Source organism: Mustela nivalis (genome assembly GCF_964662115.1).
Source record: "Mustela nivalis genome assembly, chromosome: 17".
NCBI lineage: Eukaryota > Metazoa > Chordata > Mammalia > Carnivora > Mustelidae > Mustela > Mustela nivalis.
This window is the reverse complement of record NC_139036.1, coordinates 6208665-6231297: the sequence shown is the minus strand read 5'-3', so window position 1 is coordinate 6231297 and position 22633 is coordinate 6208665. Positions and strand designations below refer to the sequence as shown.

At 53.6% G+C, this 22633-nt stretch overlaps 1 protein-coding gene across 2 annotated transcripts; it reads left to right on the top strand.

Moving 5' to 3' along the window:
- Positions 1-2852: 2852 nt before the first annotated feature.
- On the top strand, positions 2853-22007 carry LOC309852092 (myosin-3; the record flags this gene model as incomplete). Of its 2 annotated transcripts, XM_082708324.1 has the most annotated exons (39): positions 2853-3056; positions 4072-4215; positions 4598-4754; positions 5208-5235; positions 5822-5930; positions 6513-6605; positions 7351-7414; positions 7492-7590; positions 8328-8431; positions 8517-8655; positions 9056-9174; positions 9258-9407; positions 10119-10289; positions 10391-10697; positions 10810-10880; positions 11484-11571; positions 11660-11777; positions 12180-12303; positions 12390-12526; positions 12615-12870; positions 13060-13302; positions 13391-13567; positions 13679-13824; positions 13905-13995; positions 14463-14852; positions 14948-15074; positions 16094-16212; positions 16321-16517; positions 16891-17074; positions 17715-17880; positions 18105-18229; positions 18803-19111; positions 19229-19432; positions 19509-19634; positions 20455-20625; positions 20719-20823; positions 20980-21075; positions 21184-21321; positions 21856-22007. In XM_082708324.1, 39 exons carry the CDS (start codon positions 2853-2855, stop codon positions 21880-21882), a joined length of 5823 nt encoding a protein of 1940 aa, XP_082564450.1. In that variant the 3' UTR covers positions 21883-22007. The 2 variants fall into 2 exon arrangements, with proteins under 2 accessions (XP_082564450.1, XP_082564451.1); XM_082708325.1 differs by lacking the exons at positions 2853-3056; positions 4072-4215; positions 4598-4754; ... (2 more) ...; positions 6513-6605; positions 7492-7590 and having other exon boundaries at positions 7171-7414.
- Between the last annotated feature and the right edge of the window lie 626 nt (positions 22008-22633).

The following is a 22633-nucleotide window of genomic DNA, read 5'->3' as shown; positions in this document are numbered from 1 at the left end:
GGGAGGCTCAGTCGGTTAAGCATCTGCCTTCAGCTCGGGTCATGTTCCTAGAGTCCTAGGATCGAGTCCCATGTTGGGCTCCCTGCTCAACAGAGAGTCTGCTTCTCCCTCCCCCTGCCCCAGCTCGTGCTCTCTCTCAAATAAATAAATAAATAAATAAATAAACCCTTTAAGGAAAACAAAAGAAGACGACGGGGCAGGGAAACACAGCCATCCCAGCAGGCTGGAGGGGCAGGCAGGCGGGGTAGCAACTTTGCGTTCTGGTGGCCGCTCACGAATGTGTTACTATGATCTGAAATTGCCTAAATATTTGAAAAACAACTGACTCATCCTTTAGAGCGTAAAGTATTCAGAGCAGCAGAGGAGCTCTACGTCGCATTTCCTTCGTGTCTTCTTGGGTGTCCCACACAGGGACCAGCATCCAGTCGGTGTCTCCTGAAAGTCCCTCCACCTGGGGACGGCAGCCCCACTCCTTCTCCCCCTCCCCCGCTGTCTGCGTGGCCTCCATGCCTGCGCTTGGGATGGGAGGGTCGTCAAGGGGCAGCTCCTGCTCCCCAGTAGAAACGCTGACCCAGTCCTAGCTACAGTTACTCACAGGATGTCCACCCGGCCACCCTCCCAGCGGTCTGACCACGGAATAAAAGGGGGGTGGGGTGGGGGAGAGAAACAAACAAAAAGTAGAATGAGAACAAGCAAAAGCTTCAAATCTAGATCGACTCTCATCTTGAGGTTTTATTTTTCCAACCTCGATTTGGAAACAACCACATGTGTCAGACAGCCCCCCGCCCTCCCTCTCCCTGCGGGGCCCTCCGCTCCCCCTTGCCCCCCACCCAGGCCGGCAGCTGGTCCTCCCCGATTGGCAATATGTCTTAATCCAGCGGCCCCCAGGCAGCTGCTGCCGAGGACACTGGCTGTCAGAATAGCTCCCCAGCGTTCATGCACTTGTCGGTCCTACTGGGGCTTCAACAAGGATTCGGTTAATAATGACGCCAATCAGGCGGAAAATTGCACAGTAAATGGGGAGCAGGAGGAGGCATTATTATTATCAGTGGTGGTGTTCCTGGCGCTGTCCCACACTGCCACAGCCCTGTCAGGGCCCTGCGTTGGGACCACAGTCTTGCTCGCCATCCCCGGGGGATTTTAACTTTCCTTCCTGGGTTGCATTCACTGGGACGAGCTCTGCGCACAGGCGGGCTGGCCCTGACTGTGGAGGGGCAGCTGCCCGCAGGGTCAGGCCCCCAGCAGCCAGACGGCTGCTCCCAGCACGGCGAGCACGGCGGGGCCAGCCCCAAGTCCAGAGAAAGGCATCTCAAACTTCCCACTTCCACAGCTGGAAAACGGTTATGGACCCTGCTCATTTCTATATATACCCTTCCCTTGGCAACGACCAAAAAACGTGAGGAAGGAGCGGCTTCTCAGCTTGTGCTGTCGGTCACTCTCTTTCCAAATATAGAGAAGGAATGAGCCCATGGGGTTGCCGGGGGGCCTATAAAACCCTGGGCGGCCGCAGCCCCTCTGGAGCTCCCTCTCTCCTGGGCGGAGGTAAGTCACAGCGCCCTTCCTGCGCGGTGCACTGCCCTGCCTGGCTTTGGTAAGAATCACTTGGATGTGGGGCTGGATCTCTCCAGCCCAAATGGCCACCCCCTCTGCCTCCAGCACCCCACCCAAGCAGGTGTCCTTTAGCCCTCCTGCGGCCTCCTCACGCTCCCGGTGACCTCATCTTTGGGTGCTTCTTGGGTAGGATCCGTCTGCACACGTCATAGACTGCGGCTTGCCCACCGTGGCCCGTTGTTCTCCCTTGGTGGCTCCCTGGGCTGTGTGCCTGTCCCGTGCCCCATCCCATCAAGACCATGCTGGCTGTGCAGGCATGAGCCACTGTCAGACACCTCTCTGTCCCCCGAAGACTAGACCTGGTCCTGGCTGGAACCACAAGCTTCTTATCAGGGATCAGACCTTACTGCCCGGTTCTACATGGGAGCCACTGCCGGTCGGAGCCAGATTTGGGGACACCTGAGGTTTTTCCTGCCTTAGAAGCTTACCGTGGGTCATGCCCCATTTGCCCCTTCAGCTTGCCTCTGGGGCAAGGCTCTTCTTAAACCACCAGCCTTGGTCCTTATGTCGTTATCCCATCCAGAGCTGAACCAGACACTCCGCCCCCCCACCCGGGTCCTGACTCTGTCTTTTGCATATTTGTTGCAGGTCTGATTCTCCACGGCTGCTGTTTTGTGCTGCCTTCCTGTGGGTGTGACCGATCAGGTGAGAAAGCAGATCAGGTCCCTCGGCTGTTGGAAGCCCCCGGGTAATCCGAGGTTCCCTGCCCTTCCCACCTCCCAGTGGCCTTGAGGGCGCGGAGTCAAATCGAACTCAGACAAGCACATCTTAGGTGGGAGAGGAACCTTCCAGGCGGATGCTGGCATCTGATGCTGCTTCTAGTCTGAGCAAAAGCTGGTCTCCTTGTGAGAGGAGGCAGCCACCTTGAATCAGAATGGTCCCGAAAGTCCTTAGCTATTCGCCACTATCACCCTTGTGAAGAATGATTACTTTTCAGGGTGTTTACTTGTAAAGCTTTCCGCGGCAGCTGCTGGGTTTTGCAGACCAGGAGAGCGAGGTCCCGGGAGCTGCCCTCCCCTGGATCACCTGTGCTCTGTGCCGTTTGCACAGAGAAGCCCCCGGGGAAATACACACACACGTGATTTTTGTAGCCCTCGGGCCCTGTGGGTGGAGGCCCAGGGGATGGAGGGCGGCTGAGCCCGCTCACGGGGCTGCCCCGGACAGGCAGAGTGGGCAGGCATGCAGGCTTGGAGCGGGGTGGCGGCGGGGCTCACCTGTCCCCTGTGCTCTCCAGCGGCACCATGAGTAGCGACACTGAAATGGAAGTGTTCGGCATCGCCGCTCCTTTCCTCCGGAAGTCGGAAAAGGAAAGGATCGAGGCTCAGAACCAGCCCTTCGACGCCAAGACCTACTGCTTTGTGGTCGACTCAAAGGAGGAATACGCCAAGGGGAGAATTAAGAGTAGCCAGGATGGGAAGGTCACGGTGGAAACCGAAGATAACCGGGTAAGCCTCGCGCACGCCCTCTGCCAGCCGCCGGGCCCTCTGTGGGCTTTGCAGGGTCGCCGAGTCAGTGCACCCGCCACCCTCACCACCCGCCTCCAACAACAGCCCAGTCGTGGCCGCTCAAAGCAATTTGAGTTCAAGAGGGAGGCTTTGCCAATGTTCACATTGCTTTAGGGGATCATAAGGGTGTGAGGCTGGAGGGCCAACAGTGAGAACACGGCCTTCGGTAGAACACTCTCCTTTGGTAGCCTGGGTCCCCCCGCTTTTTCTAGCAGTAGCTGTCTAGCTGAGGAAGGAGGGAAAGCGAGTAAGGGATCCTAGTGGACCACAGGCTCCGTGTGAAATGGCAGCCTCCCTGTCTCATGAAGGCCATGAGCAGCGTAGCCCATACATTCTGGCCAAGAACATGGTAGTGAAATCCTGGACTTCACTCGTTTTCTGGAATCAAGACCAGAGGAATCGGGAAATGTTCTGAGAAAAGTTTAGAAAATATTAAAAGAAAAATAAAAAGAAGACAGTGTCACTGGGCTGGGTGTGAAGAAAGTGGGCAGGTGGACTCGCCCTTCAAGGCCATCCCCTCGCCGAGGCTCCTGGAGGGGCTCTCTGTACCCGTCAGATGTCTGGGCTGCCAGGGGGTTTGCAAAGCAGCAGGAATGGTGGGAAGCAGACGGTCCAGACGCATCACAAGGCGGGGGGGGCTAGTTGCTCGGGGTGGTTTAAATTACTCCTACCTGAAGGCAGGAAAAGGCAGGTTTCCCACCCACCTTGCCCAGAGTTGGGAGCGCCGTAGACAGAAAGCAACAACATCCCTGAGGGACAGAGATAATCACACGCTCTCCGTGTTCCCGTGACTCTCCTGGGTCCTGTCTTCTCCCGCTGTCCGGGGGCCCTTTTCCCCAGGGTTTGCCCCTTAGGATTCAGGCTTCTCATAGGAGACAGACAAGAAAATGAAAACGGGGGTGGGGGCAAGACCCCCCGATGACACCAGGTGGTCACCGTCCGTCTTCTCACTCAGACCCTGGTGGTCAAACCAGAGGACGTGTATGCGATGAACCCCCCCAAGTTCGACCGGATCGAGGACATGGCCATGCTGACGCACTTGAACGAGCCGGCCGTGCTGTACAACCTCAAGGACCGTTACACGTCCTGGATGATCTACGTCAGTGCCCAGGGCCCCTGGGGCTGTCGGTGCGGTGGGGGTGGCCCGGGTGTGACGGAGCTGTCCCATGAGAGGGGAGTCGGGAGGAAAAGAAGAAGGGGGGGGAGGAGAAAGGCAGGGAATGAGGGAGGAAGGGGGCATTGGGAAGAAGAGAGGCAGGCAGCCGGGAGTGGGGAGGGAGCAGGAGAGCCAGCCAAGATTTGGGCCTGGGCAGGGTCCCTTGCGAGTCGCAGGAGGGCCGACTGGTCCCCTTTGCATCTCCGTGGCTCATCTCTAAAGAGAAATCCACCCCTCCTTTACAAGTTCAGCATCAAGAGACAGAATAACAGAGGCGAACGGTTTTACGCACGCACATGCGCACACACGTTTTCCACTCCCACAGACCTACTCAGGTCTCTTCTGCGTCACCGTGAACCCCTACAAGTGGCTGCCGGTGTACAACCCCGAGGTGGTGGAAGGCTACCGAGGCAAGAAGCGCCAGGAGGCCCCGCCCCACATCTTCTCCATCTCCGACAACGCCTACCAGTTCATGCTGACCGGTGAGTGTCCAGGAAGGGGCCGTGCTGGGGCTGCTGGCTGGCCTGGGCCTTCCGCAAGAAGGGAGGAGACGAGGAGGTAGTTCAAGAGGCTGCAAGAGGCCAGATCTTTTAGGGCTTTGCAGGCCCGGCGAGGAAGTTTGGATTGAACGTAAGCATTGGTTAAACCCTATGAAACTGACATGGGGGGCGGGGGCCGGGGTGAAGATGAAGACCCACTGCTCCACACGGTTCCGCCCAGTGGGATGAAAGGCCACTGACTGGCTTGAGGTAGAGGCTTCTACTCTGAGTGTTGCCATCAAGAAGGAGGCTCTTCGGGCTGCCCCCAGACCCCCACAAAATACCACAAGGAGGAGGCCTGGAGTAGCAAAGCGTGACTGCTTGACAAGGGGCGGAGGACTGGGGGAAACGTTTCAACGTTTCATTTTGTCAAACGTTTCATTTTGTTTTTGGCAGATCGTGAGAACCAGTCCATTCTGATCACGTAAGTATCCAAGACCCAGGGCAGCTCCGTAGCTGCGGCTCTTTGTCTCCAGGGCAGAAGGCAAAGGCACCGTTTGCTCTATGCTATTCATTAGATGAACTTGGAGCCGGGGCGCCCAGTGGCTCACTCGGGAAAGCGTCCGACTCTTGGTTTTGGCTCAGGTCATGATCTCAGAGTCGTGGGGTCGAGCCCCGTGTCGGGGTCCGCCCCTGTGGGGCGTCTTCCTAAGATTCTCTCTCCCTCTCCCTCTGCTCCTTCTCCCCTTGCGCACTTTCTCTTTAAAAAAGGAAAGAGGAAAGTACTTAAGAGCAGAGTCTGTGATGACAGGACGGAGGTGGGGACGTATACCCAGAAGGGAATATGTAAGGTCTCGGAAACTGGAATCACCCACTGCCGGGGGAGCTCAGCTCTGATGACCCTTCCCTTGGGCCTCTGCCTCTCTGAGTAGTTTCTCACCGTTTGTCTGGCAGGTGTGGGTCTGCTGTCGCTTGGAGTAGGTCCAGGCCTCTGTGGGACACTGTGGGGAGGCTGTTTCTACTAAGAGGACACGTTTCTCTCTCCCTCTCTCTTATATTCTCTCAAATAGCGGAGAATCCGGGGCAGGGAAGACTGTGAACACCAAAAGGGTCATCCAGTACTTTGCAACAATTGCAGCGACTGGAGACCTCGCCAAGAAGAAGGACTCCAAGATGAAGGTGCAGGGAAGGGAGAGGCTTGCCGAGTTTCCACCTCTGACCTTGTGTTAACTTCACAGCGAGGGGGGAGGGCAGGCCCGGATCTGAAGTCCCAGGAGAGCCAGTTATGCAGACAACCCAGGGTGTGTGCTTGATCGTCCAGACCCTGCGGTTCCCTAAAAAGCAAGGCTCTGAGGCTTAACTAAGGAAGGTCATTTGGGGAGCAGCTCAGAGCTTGTTCTTTTCCGCAGAATGACATGCACCGACTTAAGAGAATTGTAGCAATACCTGCTTTTCAAAACAGATAGGTTATAACCCGTAGGAAATGAACGCAGACAACCAGACTCACTAGAGAGAAGCAAGGCACTGAAGCATTAAGGGGATTTTACATCGAGACACTCAAGTGCACGAGAATGTTACAACACAGCCGAAGCGTTTCCGCAGATGTGCAGGAGTTGGTTGAGACTTGTCCTGGAAAGCCAGGGGGACAGGGACGGGCTCTGCCACGGGCTGCCAGGCAGCAAGGGCGGGTAGGTGGGCAGAGTTGGGGGGCATTTCCCAGTGTCATTTGTGGCTGCTTCCTCCCCTGCTGGCTTGCCTTAGGGGACACTGGAAGACCAGATCATCAGTGCCAACCCGTTGCTGGAGGCCTTCGGGAACGCCAAGACCGTGAGGAATGACAACTCCTCCCGCTTTGTGAGTCTGAGTTCAGCTCGGCTGGGGTTTCTAGGGGCCTTCACGACAGGCCAGTTTCCTGTCCTCACAGAAGCTACAGGCTCGGTGGGGAGGGAGGGGTGTAGGGGGGCGGGGGGTAGCCAATGACGGAATGCAACACAGCAGCGAGACAATTTCAGGAAAAGCTCCAATCAACAGGGAGTAACTGGAGGCAGGGTCTCCTTTAGACAGGGTTGGCAGAAAAGGCATCTAGGGGGGCCGGCCTGCGAACCCAGGGCCTGCAGGATGAGGAAGGATAAAGGGGAAGGGAAGCACACACTGTCGGAAGTGGGGAAGGGCTGGGTGTAGTCAAGGGACCCATGGAGAGTTTGCGTGGCGGCAGCAAGGTGGGCAGGAGGCGGGTCCCACGAGGTGGGGGGAAGAGGTAGACAGAGATCTGGTCGCATAGGAGCGTGGAGGCTGTGAGAAGGGAGGAGGAGCGCCTCAGCGATTCTGTAAGCCGGGAAGCGATATGGTTTGATTTGCATCTTGAAAAAAGTCACTCTGTTACTTTACGGTGGGATGGGGACCGGGGGGGGGGGGGGACATTCGAGGAGTTGTGGAGCAAAGGCATGGAAGAAAGGGGACCTATCAAAGTGGGCAGAGAAGGGAGAAGAAGGAAGACACGATTTTAAGTAGGGCAAGAAAGCTCCTGTTCATGCCGCCCAGGAGACTAGCAGGGACACTTGGAGCCATGTAGACACCTGCTGTCCCCTTCCCCCGACAGGGCAAGTTCATCCGAATCCACTTTGGGACCACTGGGAAGCTGGCCTCTGCAGATATTGAAACTTGTAAGTGGACTCCAGGGCAGAGGGCGTGTCAGGGTGGGGGGGCGGTCTGGCAAACAGTGCCGTGTTTGTGGCCATAGATCTGCTGGAAAAATCGAGAGTGACCTTCCAGCTGAAGGCTGAGAGGAGCTACCACATCTTCTACCAGATCCTTTCCAACAAGAAGCCAGAGCTCATAGGTGAGGCATGTGGGCCCTGATGTCACTGCACCAGGGAGAGTTGCACCTGCCTACACACAGGTGTCTCAGCCGCCAACGGAGGATGTTTGTGTTAGAAGTGGGACGGGGCCATTTCTGACAGCCGTGTGCCAATTTGAAAGGAACTGAATCCCCTGGGCAGGAGGGGGATTAAACCACGCTGAATTGCACAGGGGCTCCTGAAAACCAGCTGGAGCTGAGCATTTGGTTGTCCTTCGGCGCCCCCTAGTGTCCGGACACAGGAAGCAGCCTCTCCCCAGACCAACAGCCCCTCTTCCTGCGCCCGACGCAGGCAGGCCTCTGTGAGCGCGGTGGGCTTTGCTCTTCGCAGTGCTTGCTAGGCCCTCTGGTCTCAGTGCCTGGAAACGGGCTGCAGCCCTTCAACGGGTTTGGAAAAGGCTGCGACGATACCGAAGCACCTGTGCTTCCCTCCCTGTGGGCTCCTCTCCTGACCCACGCTCCACCAGCTTCAAGTAGTAAACCTCCCCAGCCTACGCTGAGATGCACCATTTACGCACAAAGCAAGACAATCTAGATGTTCTCTCGGGGGCTCTTAATCCTCCACGCAGCGACAGGCTGCAGGAAAGCAATTTCAACCCTAAATTCAATTTGGGCTTCCCCGGTGAAAGTCTCAGCCCAGAATCTAGGAGCTCAGATACACTGGGTGGGCATTTCCTCTGCATCTGTGTGACATCTTTATTTAAAATTTCTCATTTAAGAGCTGCTGCTGATTACAACCAACCCTTACGACTACCCATTCATCAGCCAGGGTGAAATCCTGGTGGCCAGCATTGATGATGCGGAGGAGCTGTTGGCTACGGACGTAAGTAGAACCGAGAGGAAGCTGCGGGGTGCTCCTCCTCCATCACCAGGGTCAACCGACTAACGTGCTGTCCTTTGACGGGCAGAGCGCTATTGACATCCTGGGCTTCACCCCAGAGGAGAAGTCTGGGCTCTACAAGCTCACGGGCGCCGTGATGCATTACGGGAACATGAAGTTCAAGCAGAAGCAGCGGGAGGAGCAGGCCGAGCCGGACGGCACAGAAGGTACGAGATAACCACAAAGCTGGTCATTGGAGATCACTGGGTCGTCTTTTGAAAGCAATGAATCCTCCTTCCACGTGGAGAGGTGAACCTCTCCGGGGCTCTGACACCTAGCGTTACCACCCCCATTTGCGGAATCACTGGAATGGGCCTGTTTCCAGGGCAGTGAGATGGGACCAGGGCTCTCTGGAACCCAGTCCTGCCTTCCCGTGAATCCTACCATATTCTCAGACTGACTTAGCTTCCACTGGGCACATACAAGCAGCTTAAAGAGAAGGGATGTAAAAACAGCCAAGACAAGCTTCGAGAAGCTTTGAATATCATGCAGACGTTTCAAACTGGGTCTTCTACTTTGCCGGGTATGAGGGGTGCCCCTTTGTGAGCGTCTTTCTTTTCTTGGCAGTGGCGGACAAAACGGCCTATCTGATGGGCCTGAACTCGTCGGACCTCCTGAAAGCTTTGTGCTTCCCCAGGGTGAAAGTCGGGAACGAGTATGTTACCAAAGGTCAAACCGTAGATCAGGTGAGCAGCTGCTTCAGGGCTGTGCGAGACACAGGCTCCCGATGGCCTATGCCTTCTGACCCCAATGATCTTTCCCCCAACAGGTTCACCACGCTGTGAATGCCCTTTCCAAATCTGTTTATGAAAAGCTGTTCTTGTGGATGGTCACTCGCATCAACCAACAACTGGATACGAAGCTGCCAAGACAACACTTTATCGGTGTTCTGGACATTGCTGGCTTCGAGATCTTTGAGGTCTGGGTTCCTTTGCTTTGTGTTTTCGTGTGGGGAGGGATGGGTCTGCATGACCCCATAGGAAAATGTCAAGGTAAGCAACATGTCAGAGCATCACATCGTGTAGGAAACTGTAGGGCAGATCAGGTAGAGAAACACCTTGTGGGGAGGAGAGTTGTGTGATTTCAAGAGAGCCGAAGACTGGGGACAAGTGGAATTTTATAAAGGACACCGTTAAATGGATAAAAGAAAGAACTCAAACGCAATCATTGACATAGGAAGAGCCAGGCATGTGGGGAATTTGATAAGCCAACCATGTGACCTTTACATAAATATCCTGCTGGTTCTGGGTTAGAAGCATATAACCGTTCTTGAGAGCATATATTTCGCCAGACACGCTGGCGAACAAAAGATGAGTTTGTAGCTCCTAGAGGAAAGCAGAAGGTACATATGGTATAGGGAAGAGTAGCTATAAAATAAGGGAGACCGTGGTTGGTGCACAGGAGAGATCCCAAACATGGGGACTCAGGAGACAAAGAAACACCTTCTAGCTGGAAATTCAGAGAAGCTTCCAAGGAAGAGATGTGATCGGGGTTAGACCTTGAAGAACGTGCCCGTAGCTGAAGGAGTAAATGAGCTGGCAGAGCCTGAGGCAAAGAGGAGGAAGGTTGATGGGTCTTGAATTCTGCAGGAAGTCTGACTTTGCACGTGAACCCTCTGTGTTGGTATTAGTACAACAGCCTGGAGCAGCTGTGCATCAACTTCACCAACGAGAAGCTGCAGCAGTTCTTCAACCACCACATGTTCGTGCTGGAGCAGGAGGAGTACAAGAAGGAGGGCATCGAGTGGACCTTCATCGACTTCGGGATGGACTTGGCTGCCTGCATCGAGCTCATCGAGAAGGTCTCCTGAACTGTCCACTCAGTAACGTCTTCTCGTAAACTCCCCGACTCTTCTTACAGCTCATATTTACCCTATATGCATTTTGTTTTGCTTTAATGCAGCCCATGGGCATCTTCTCCATCCTGGAAGAAGAGTGCATGTTCCCCAAGGCCACAGACACCTCCTTCAAGAACAAGCTGTATGACCAGCACCTGGGCAAGTCCAGCAACTTCCAGAAGCCCAAGGTGGTCAAGGGCAGGGCCGAAGCGCACTTCTCGCTGATCCACTACGCGGGGACCGTGGACTACAGTGTTTCGGGCTGGCTGGAGAAGAACAAGGACCCGCTGAATGAGACAGTGGTGGGGCTGTACCAGAAGTCCTCCAACAGGCTCCTGGCGCACCTCTACGCCACCTTCGCGACAGCAGACGGTAACAGACTCCACAGACTGCCTCCTATCTGTGCTTTCTTGTGCCACTCAGTTCACAGGTCCCCAAAACCCCTGGAGATCTGGTAACAGCACGAGCCATCTTTGTCTTTCAGCTGACAGCGGAAAGAAGAAAGTCGCCAAGAAGAAGGGTTCTTCTTTCCAGACTGTCTCTGCCCTTTTCAGGGTAAGAAAAATACAAGTTTATTTGCTTGTCATTGGTTTAAGTGAGCTCAACATGAACAATGTAGAGATTCTGACCTTGGTTTATTCAAGAATAGGAATGTGGTCTTAATCTGTTGTTATTTGGTGAAGCTGAACAGCAGTATGATAAAATATACATATATGAATATATATTATATCTAGTAACTATATAAGTATATATAATATGTAAATGAGGTTTAACAAATGTTGGTCCAGAATTCAGTTATTTTGTACAGTGGGTAGCTGGGTTGGCCGGCCTGGAGGATGAGTCCTTGGCACAAAGTTTCCCACTTTCCTGAGGGACACAGACAAGATCATCTCAAGCTCCCAGTGGAGCCAGACACATTTCTGGAACTTGCTTCGGAAACCATTTTGTACGTGGTTAGTCTCTGGCTCACCATGAGGCAAAAGACCACTAGATCAGTTATGTGCCTGTACCTCTAGTCATTAGATTACTAAAAGAAAGAGTTAAATAATTTCATTCTTTAGAATTCATGGTGTGTTGAAAATACAGATCTTATTTTTCATCACGGTACATCTCCATCTTTTAAAAGCCTACTGTAGACTGTCAAATTTCATCTTTTAGGAAAACCTGAATAAGCTGATGTCAAATTTAAGAACAACTCACCCTCACTTTGTGCGCTGTATAATTCCCAATGAGACCAAAACCCCAGGTAAGACGCCTGCTGACGCTTGGGGTAGACAGTGCTCAGTTTCCACCAAATCCCATGTGAAGCTGATGTCTCTCACTTCTCTTGTCAGGGGCCATGGAACATAGCCTTGTCCTGCACCAGCTACGGTGCAATGGTGTCCTGGAGGGCATCCGCATCTGCAGGAAGGGGTTCCCAAACAGGATTCTCTATGGGGATTTTAAACAAAGGTGTGTAATCAAAACGTTCTGTGTGCTTCTTGCTGCGGTGTGTAGATGCCGGAATTTGAGAGGGAGAAATACCAACATGAAAAGGCCCACTTCAACAGACCCGTTGTAAACTTTCATGTCAAATGATTGACCTACCTCCCAACCAAGGTATACATCTTCTTTCTTCCATGTTTTCTCAAGAGCGTGTCTGGCATATGACACGGTAGGAAAAGACCTGCTTCAATTGTCAGGAGGCTTAGATTCCAGGCCACCACCTAGCAGTGTGATGATGGGCAAGTTTCTTTCTCTCTCTGGACCTTGGCTTTCTTGCCTGTTAGATGGAACAGGGGCCTGAATTAGCTGGTCTCCAAGGTTCACATCTTTGCTAATGGTCTGTGACTGTTTCTGTGTCTGCAATGACAGATACCGAGTGCTGAATGCCAGTGCCATCCCTGAGGGACAGTTCATTGACAGCAAGAAAGCCTGCGAGAAGCTGTTGGCCTCCATTGACATAGACCACACTCAGTACAAATTTGGACACACCAAGGTAATGTCTCTCAGTTCTGACAGATGCTTGCCTGTGGTCCCTTCTGGACTTCATCATGGACTCATAACATCCTTCTTCCCTGGAAGGTATTCTTCAAGGCTGGCTTGCTGGGAACCCTGGAAGAAATGCGAGATGACCGCCTGGCCAAACTGATCACCCGGACCCAAGCGGTGTGCAGAGGGTTCCTCATGCGTGTGGAATTCCAGAAGATGGTGCAGAGAAGGTCAAGCAGGGCCTCTGTTCAAACATGAACTCTTTGGGGGTCGGAGTGGGGGGGATCCTCCTAGAAATAACACATATTTTGTTTTCAGGGAGTCCATCTTCTGCATCCAGTACAACATCCGCGCCTTCATGAACGTCAAGCACTGGCCCTGGATGAAGCTCTTCTTCAAGATCAAGCCACTCCTCAAGAGCGCGGAGACCGAGAAGGAGATGGCCACCATGAAGGAAGAGTTTCAGAAAACCAAAGACGAGCTCGCCAAGTCAGAGGCCAAAAGGAAGGAACTGGAGGAAAAACTGGTGACTCTAGTACAAGAGAAAAATGACCTGCAGCTCCAAGTGCAAGCCGTACGTGTTTAGGATGGTTTACAATTGCTTATGGATTTTATTATTTAGAAAGACTGGATTTGGGGTGGGGATTTTTGCTTTGCAGTTGGGATGCTTCCTAAAGGATTTCACTTATACCAAGGTCCTGGAATGTCACAAACCTTATCTCATTAAAGGAAATCATGATCCCACCCCCCCTTTTCTTTAAAGGAAAGTGAGAACTTGTTGGACGCAGAGGAGAGATGTGACCAGCTGATCAAAGCCAAATTCCAGCTGGAGGCCAAGATCAAGGAGGTGACTGAGAGAGCAGAGGATGAGGAGGAGATTAACGCCGAGCTGACGGCCAAGAAGAGGAAACTGGAGGATGAGTGTTCAGAGCTCAAGAAAGACATTGATGACCTGGAGCTGACCCTGGCCAAGGTTGAAAAGGAGAAGCATGCTACGGAGAACAAGGTGCTCTCTCTGTGGGTCTCTCTGATTTCATGTAGTCACCGTGAACCAGACTATTTCTTCTTCTAATTTGCTTGTGGCCTTTTCTTAGGTTAAAAACCTTACTGAGGAGCTCGCGGGGTTGGATGAAACCATCGCAAAGCTGACCAGGGAGAAGAAGGCCCTCCAAGAGGCCCACCAGCAAGCCCTGGATGACCTCCAAGCTGAAGAAGACAAAGTCAATTCTCTGAGCAAGATCAAGAGCAAACTGGAACAGCAAGTTGATGATGTAAGTAAATAATACTAATGGGAGTCCTAGAACTTCAGGGTGGGAAGAGCCCCCCAGGGATCCTCCAGTGCAAAGCATTTGTTCTCAAAAAGGACATGGTGCCCTTTTCAGCTTGAAAGTTCCCTAGAGCAAGAAAAGAAGCTCCGTGTTGATCTGGAAAGGAACAAAAGGAAGCTTGAGGGAGATCTGAAGCTCGCCCAAGAGTCCATATTAGATCTGGAGAATGACAAGCAGCAGCTGGATGAAAGGCTTAAGAAGTATGTCCTAAAGTCATTGATTTCAGTCTTCTGAGTCTCTGGCTACTCTGTCTTCACACATTCTGCATTTCCCTTCCCAGGAAGGATTTTGAATACAGTCAGTTGCAAAGCAAAATGGAAGATGAGCAGACGCTGGGCCTTCAGTTTCAGAAGAAGATCAAAGAGCTACAGGTAGGAGGTGTCCCAGATTTTCCAGTCGTGGGAAGGTCACGCATGTGGCTGGGTCCCATCTGCTGTAAGCCATTTAGAGCCCGTGGGCAGGACCACGGGCCTGCCCGCCTCATCAGTTTCCTTTCTGCTAGGCTGACATAGCAGTGATGAACTTTGAATTTAATTGAATTTTGAACTTTTGAATTATGAATTTTTCTGCAATTTGAGATAAAATACATAATGAAGGTATTGGTTGGGGGTCAACATTTACTTGAATGGACAATGTCCTAGGTTGGTCCCTGCAGGAATGATGACCACGTTGGGGCACGAAAAACTCCTAGTAAAGGAAATTAACAACAGTCCTATTCCCCTGGGAGAATCCCAACCACTGGTTTGTTTAAAGAGAATGGAAATGAGCCTGTACTTGATGTTCAGAGTGAATCACCCTGGGGACCTACTTCCCGTGGGTGAATGGCCGCCCTCCACAGGCTCGGATTGAGGAACTGGAAGAGGAGATTGAGGCGGAGCGGGCGACCCGTGCAAAGACTGAGAAACAGCGCAGCGACTACGCCAGGGAACTGGAGGAGCTGAGCGAGAGGCTGGAGGAGGCGGGAGGGGTCACTTCCACGCAGATCGAGCTGAACAAGAAGCGCGAGGCCGAGTTCCAGAAGATGCGCAGGGACCTGGAGGAGGCCACGCTGCAGCACGAAGCTGTGCTGGCCACCCTGAGGAAGAAGCACGCAGACAGCGTGGCCGAGCTCGGGGAGCAGATAGACAACCTGCAGAGGGTCAAGCAGAAGCTGGAGAAGGAGAAGAGCGAGTTCAAGCTGGAGATCGATGACCTCGCCAGCAACGTGGAGAGCGTGTCGAAATCCAAGGTGCTCTGGCAGGATGGGGCCCAGTGCTTTTGAGGGAGAGATAGACACCTCTGGGTCGTTCCATAATGATGTTCTCCCCGTTCTCAATCCTTTAGGCTAATCTGGAGAAAATATGCCGAACTCTAGAGGATCAGTTGAGCGAGGCCAGGGGCAAGAATGAGGAAATTCAGAGAAGCATGAGCGAGCTGGCCACACAGAAGTCCCGTCTGCAGACGGAGGCCGGTGAGCGATGAGATGGGAGGGGTGGTCACCTCCGGGGGCAGGGAGGCCACTGGTCAACACCAAAGGGCAGCTCCGTGTAGGGGAGAATCCCTAGGAAAGCATATTTGCGGAGAGAAGAAATCAGAATGACTCAAAAAAGAGTCATTCAAGATATCATGAAGGAGGGAACATTGAGAGTTCAGTAAAAACAGGAGCGAGAAAAGCGGATCTGGACGAGAGGGGAGTCAGAATATCACTTGCTTCAAGCTCTTTCAACATGCATGATACCTTGCATCAAGAAGAATCTAAATGGCAGAAACGATACTAGAAATGAATTCCCAACGCTCTTGATGCACACGAATTTCAGTTCGTGGTCTGCAATCAAGTGTTTTAGACAATAGGTAAAGAAACACAGCCAGTGCGTGTCAGTTCCTGGTGTGTAGGAGAAACATAGGGGAATATTATCTAGGGCTTTCACCTAGAAAACGTGGCCCCGCCCACCTCTGGTCCTCCTGCCCATCATCCAAGTGAATTAATCAATCCTTTGCTGGCAGTCACAAACAAGATTGCGAAGAAAGATGGTTTACTTGCCTCTTCTATAGTCATCTTGGGGCTTCACCTCTGGAGGCACTAGGTCTCTCCCTCCACCTTCTTCCTCTTACTTCTGCGTAAGCCTATAAACCTGAACCCACCACATTTACCCAACTTCAAATTATGAGCTATAAAGTCCTAAGGAAAGCACTATTTCTCTATTGACAAATCGACAAACATTTGGACACACCAGCCACTAGGAGGTCTGATGGGTGTTTTTAGGCGGTAATGTTTAAATTTACAATCGTTCTCAGTGGGTTTTACCGACAAAAGTCACTCCAGGCTTCTAGTAGTTTAGAACAATACCTTATGGGCTGTGTCTTTGGTTTCTCCCTTCTCCCTTGTCATTAACTCTCTCCCTGATCTTAGTACAGTGCCTTAAACACACTAGGAGCTCGATGAATGGATGAGTGCATGAATAAAATGAAAATATTTCCTTCTGGACCTAGGCGAGCTGAGTCGTCAGCTGGAGGAAAAGGAAAGCATAGTGTCCCAGCTTTCCAGGAGCAAGCAAGCATTTACCCAGCAAATAGAAGAGCTCAAGCGGCAGTTGGAGGAAGAAAGCAAGGTAAGGCATTTGACGGACCGCTTTCTTGGTCTAGCCTTCAATTACTCCAGGAAAACAGGGCAACGTTACTCAGCCGCTGGAGAATTTCCTCTTTCTTGACTCCCGCAGGCCAAGAACGCTCTGGCCCACGCCCTGCAGTCCTCCCGCCACGACTGTGACCTGCTGCGGGAACAGTACGAGGAGGAGCAGGAGGGCAAGGCCGAGCTGCAGAGGGCGCTGTCCAAGGCCAACAGTGAGGTGGCCCAGTGGAGGACCAAATACGAGACGGACGCCATCCAGCGCACGGAGGAGCTGGAGGAGGCTAAGTACGCAAGTCCATTTGCCTGTAGAAGAACAAGAGAGCTCAGACGATAAGATGATAGAGGGTGTGGGTGTTAAAGCTCCTCGGGAATAGCTTTGTTCCATTACGAGGGGCTTCCCCACCTCATCTGTGTCTTAATGCAGCGCTGTGCGCGCTGACCTGGCGTTAACACTTCATTAAGACAAACAGCTTTGATCTTGGTTAGAGACAAGGCCAGTTATTGATCACTGGTTTCGAGCACACAGGAGGTTCCCCTGGGCTTAGGAAAGCAAATGACTGCTTCAGTCACACAGAGGAGTGATTCCAAATTGATGAACAGTGATGTTCACGAGAACTGAGATTTGAATACTGCCTGCTTCTTTTTCATATTCTTTAAGGAAAAAACTTGCTCAGCGCCTTCAAGATTCGGAGGAACAAGTCGAGGCAGTGAATGCTAAGTGTGCCTCCTTGGAGAAGACCAAGCAGAGGCTGCAAGGGGAGGTCGAGGACCTGATGGTTGATGTTGAGAGAGCAAACTCTCTGGCCGCCGCTCTGGACAAGAAGCAGAGGAACTTTGACAAGGTATGGGGTCAGCTCCACGCAGGCTGAATGGGGCCCCAGGTAGTCATGGAAGGAGGACGCTAGGACGCTGCCCCCACCAGCCGTGTGGCCTTGCGCAAGTCCTAAGCTTCACTGGGCTGTTGTTTCCTTGTGTGTGAAATGAGACGGGCGTGCGAAGAGGGTGGAGGTCCCTTTCAAGCTGTCAGCAGAGACAAACCAGTTGCTGGCATGTGTTCAGTTCCCCGCTCTGCTGGTCTGTCTGGGGGGCTGACATGTGGGGGTCTAGCTTGGGTCCCCTTGGGAGGCTCTCTGAAAGCCTCCCTTTCAGTATGACATTACGATGACTTGAACCAAAATTTTAAGGAAATATTTAGAAGTGCAGGGTCATTCTCATATTACAAAAAGGGCAGCTGGGCCCAGAGACTACCACCTCAGAAGACTGAGGTGCTTTTGAGAGATGACGACTGTTGCTGATAGGTTACGGATCTCGAGTAAACTTATGGAAAGAAATCTGGGCTCCTCAAATCAAGACCAAGGCACCAGGCAAGAGACGCCGCCAAGGGGAGCCCCAGTTCTAGGAATATTTCCCTTAATGCTGATGCCTAGTTGGGAGCTTGGAGCAGAGCCAATCAAGGGCATACCTGCCATGTCTGTGTTCCAGGTGCTGGCCGAATGGAAAACCAAGTGTGAGGAGAGCCAGGCAGAGCTAGAGGCATCTCTGAAGGAGTCCCGCTCCTTGAGCACCGAGCTCTTCAAGCTGAAAAATGCCTACGAGGAAGCCTTAGATCAACTCGAAACTGTGAAACGGGAAAATAAGAACTTGGAGCGTAAGCGGTTTGACACAGCCTGATGTCCCCCCTTGGCAGTGGTGGGGGGGGCTGGCTTTGGGATGGAGATCCCTGCACACCACTGTCTCGACCCAGTCTTATCTCTAGGAAGCAGCCACCTTAGAAGGACGGGGAACTAGTCACCAAGCATTCAGGAGGTGTTTGTCGTGCCTGGAAACCCGGGCAGAGGCATTCGAATGCAATCCAGACTTCTGTGTTTGCAGAGGAAATTGCGGATCTCACGGAACAAATCGCTGAGAATGGTAAAACCATCCATGAATTGGAGAAATCAAGAAAGCAGATTGAGCTGGAAAAGGCAGATATCCAGCTGGCTCTTGAGGAAGCAGAGGTGAGCAGAATGTGAACAGGCAGCAGCGGGAAGGGTTTGGATACCCCCCCCCCCCAGGTGGAGCTGCAGTCACCCTGGGTGAGGGGGGTGCTGGGAGGCGTGCTAGCCGGCCTCCCTCTGTGGCTCCCTTCCTGCCTCCCCGTTTCTGTCAAGCCACAATCTGGAGGCCGGCTCCTTTCCTATCAAATGGCAAGAAATTACACCTGTGGATTATCTTGGACTTATTGGAGAAAAATCATTACATTAAAATTGGTCTAAAAATGAGCATTTACAAAACTTTAGATGAATTTAAAGTCTCTGTAAGGTGCTTTATGCTCCTGAGAAGTAGAGGGTTTAAATGTGATTACTGTTCGATAGTATAAGAAAAAACAAACAGCAATGCAAGAGATGTTATTTCGGCCCTGAAGGTATGTTAGGGAATTTTTTTTTTTTTTAAGGTCATCTTGAATATTGTAGAGTCACGGTCATGAATCTCTCACTGAAGCTTTCTCATAGGGTGAGGGGTGCGGGGGGTGGTGTACCAGACGCTGTCCCTTCATCGCACCATTTCTGCTCCGCATTTGTGCTCCGCAGGCCGCCCTTGAGCACGAAGAGGCCAAGATCCTCCGAATCCAGCTTGAGCTGACCCAGGTAAAGTCAGAAATCGACAGAAAGATCGCAGAGAAGGACGAAGAGATCGAGCAGCTGAAGAGGAACTACCAGCGGACAGTAGAGACCATGCAGAGCGCCCTGGACGCTGAGGTGCGGAGCCGGAACGAGGCCATCAGGATCAAGAAGAAGATGGAGGGCGACCTGAATGAGATCGAGATCCAGCTGAGCCACGCCAACCGCCAGGCCGCGGAGACCCTCAGGCACCTCCGGAGCGTGCAGGGGCAGCTGAAGGTCCGCGATGCCCCTTGGCTGGAACCTCCGACCCCACCCCCGCAGACGCTCACAGAGGGGGACTCGCGGCCCTCCGGCTGCCACGCCAACGCGACCTGTCCTTGGTTGTCTGGCTAGGACACCCAGCTGCACCTGGATGACGCCCTGCGGGGCCAGGAGGACCTGAAGGAGCAGCTGGCCATGGTGGAGCGCAGAGCCAACCTGCTGCAGGCCGAGGTGGAGGAGCTGCGGGCGTCGCTGGAGCAGACGGAGAGGGCTCGCAAGCTGGCGGAGCAGGAGCTCCTGGACTCCAATGAGAGGGTGCAGCTGCTGCACACCCAGGTGAGGGGCGGGCCGGCCGCGGGGAGGGCGCCCACGGCCCCGCGCGCCCACGGTGACCGTGCTGCCCCCGCCCTAGAACACCAGCCTCATCCACACCAAAAAGAAGCTGGAGACGGACCTGACGCAGCTCCAGAGCGAGGTGGAAGATGCCAGCAGGGACGCGAGGAACGCCGAGGAGAAGGCAAAGAAGGCCATCACCGATGTAAGGCTCTCCTCTCCCGCGCTGCGCGGCGAGGCCCTCCTTCTCCCAACCCCAGTCGTTCCCATCAGAGGGTCCCGGGGCCTCCCCCGGGGCGGGGCGGGGGAGACAGGGGTGCAGTCCGCGCTCCCTGCGTCCGAATCAGCACCGCCCCTCGGCACCTTGAAACGGCCAGTGTGGTCAGTATTGGAGCATAAGGATTACAGTCCGTTTCTAGGGCCCACAGAGAGGGACGCCCTTCTTTCCTTCAACATCTGACTTACTGCAACCATGAACATGAGACCCTTACGTGTCGTGTCTCACCCGCTGTCGCCTGGTTGAAGCGGGCTTCCCTCCCTCCCACCTGCACCTGCGGCCCCGCCCAGAGTGCGGTCCCCGCCTGCCACGGCTCCCACAGCGCCACCTGCCGCCTGGGGGGGACCACTGCGGCTCCTGCGCTCTGGGCCGTCCACGCGCCCCGCTGCCCTCCCCGCCTGCCCTTAACTGGCTATCCATCCACAAAGCTGCCCTGGGGGGTACCAGTCGGTCTGCTCCAGGTCTCAGGTTCCTCTGAAAACATACTGGTGACAGCGAAGTACAGAATTCTCCGGGGCGTTTGGGAGGGTGTGCAGGGAGGATAAGGTCCCAAAGAGGCCAGTTGAGGAAAGTCCCTGGACATGGCAGTTCTCAGGTTCTGTTCTGTACCCAGCGTAGCTCTTCTTGTGTTCCATTGTGGAAGGAGGGGCTCGGTCCCTGCCTCGCCTGCCGTCCTTCTTCTCTAGCATGGCTCTGGTCCTCTGGGTGCCCGCCCAGGCTCCGACCTGATCTCTGTCTGCGCTCACAGGCGGCCATGATGGCCGAGGAGCTGAAGAAGGAGCAGGACACCAGCGCCCACCTGGAGCGCATGAAGAAGAACATGGAGCAGACGGTGAAGGACCTGCAGCACCGTCTGGACGAGGCTGAGCAGCTGGCCCTGAAGGGCGGGAAGAAGCAGATCCAGAAACTGGAGACGCGGGTACCGGCGGGATGAGGTCCCAGCACGGGCAGGGCCTCCGGCCTCAGCTGCGCCTTCTCCAGCCCCAGACTAACTTCCCAACTGTTTCCCCAGATCCGGGAGCTGGAGTTTGAGCTGGAAGGGGAGCAGAAGAAGAATACGGAGTCCGTCAAGGGCCTAAGGAAATATGAACGGCGGGTCAAGGAGTTAACTTACCAGGTGAGCGAAGGAAAGCCCGACAGGCACCTTCCCTGCGAACGGCAAACACCGCCCTGGGTTCTCTCTCCAGGAGAGGAACCTGTTGTCCCACAAAAGGGGCCAGACCTGGTGCAGCTCTGCCCCTCTTCTAGCTACAGGCTGTGTTCTTGCCTTTAGAGCGAAGAGGACAGGAAGAATGTGCTACGCTTACAGGACCTGGTGGATAAGCTGCAAGTGAAAGTCAAGTCCTACAAGAGGCAGGCTGAAGAGGCTGTAAGTCAGTCACGCTGTGGTTTTTGCATAGCAGCCTGGCCTGTCCCACACCCGGAGCGCCGAGATGGGTGTGTACTCACCTTACCTGCCTGGTCTCTTTGGTTTTAGGACGAACAGGCCAATGCTCACCTCACCAAATTCCGTAAAGCTCAGCATGAGCTCGAGGAGGCAGAGGAACGCGCCGATATTGCGGAATCCCAAGTCAATAAGCTTCGCGCTAAGACCCGCGACTTCACCTCCAGCAGGGTAGGTGGCTCTGGTCCGGCACTGGAGAGAACAGCAGGTGCATGCCGGGGCTGCGCTTGGGGGCCAGCGGGGAAGCTTCCACAGCGGTGCAGACACTTTTGAGCTGGGAAAACCTGGAGAACCCCATACTTTAGGGCTTGGTCAATGTCAGGCTCAGGAAAGGAAGGGATTTGAGCCCCACCAAAACCCAAGTTGCAATAAAGCAAACACGATCCAGAAAAGGAAGGAGGGTTTTCTGGCTGAGAGCTTTCAGATGCCTTCTGCGGGCCCTAGTCTTCAGTCCCTGGACCCGTCGATGACCAGAGGGAGGACGTCCCCCAGGATGGGGCTTGCTCTCCGGGAGCCAGTTTCTCAGGCTCTGGGGTGACTTCTTCCACATATGCAATCCTGTATTTTCCCAAGACCCCAAAAAACACCCTGCATCCTACTGAAAAACCCAAGCGGGCAACTCCCCGATGCCTGCAGGGAGAGGGGACAGGAGGAAATAGGTCTCTGCCATCTGAGGGAACTAAAAACACCCTACTTTCTTTCCAGATGGTGGTCCATGAGAGTGAAGAGTGAGTGGTCTTCTGGAGCAGGACAGAAAATATGCAGAATGTATATTTTCTTGGCTCCTGGCCGTTATGGTGAATTTCCCCACGACTCCTTCTTCACGCGCATTAAACTTTCCTTCGTTTTCAACTCGAGGCTGTTTCCCTGTATTTGTTTCCTCTTCCCTGTGTGGAAATGGTTCACTGCTTGATGATTTCTGTGCCTCGTGTTGAAATCTCTGTCGGCTGAGGGCTTGATAAATTCCCCTCGAGTGTGTAGTTGGGGACAAGGAGAGATTGCTTTTCTTTTCTTTATTTATTTTTAAAGATTTTTTTTTTTTCCCTAGAGCAAGTGGGGTGGAGCAGGAGGGAAGGGAGAGAGAGAATCTTAAGCAGGTTCCACATTCAGTGCAGAGCCCAGCACGGGGCTCGATCTCACAACCCTGAGATCATGACCTGAGCTGAAAGCAAGAGATGAACGCTTAACTGACTGCTGAGATGAGCTCATAAAGGAAAGGTATTGCTTTGGCCGCGGGCTTGTCAGAAGAGTTGCCTCAGTGTGATGTGAGGGAAACATAAAGGTCTCGGGTTGGGGAAACCCCATGTCAAGCTGAACAGGGTTATAGGGCAAGGGACAGACTCCCCACCTCCACAGTCTATCAGGAAGGACCCCTGGAGTCCAGCAAGGCTTTGTTGGGCCGCCCTCCACGCAAGGGCTGGGGTAACTACTGAGGACACATGAAGGAACGGGGTGGCATGGGGTCCCTCCAAGGGCTCTGTCA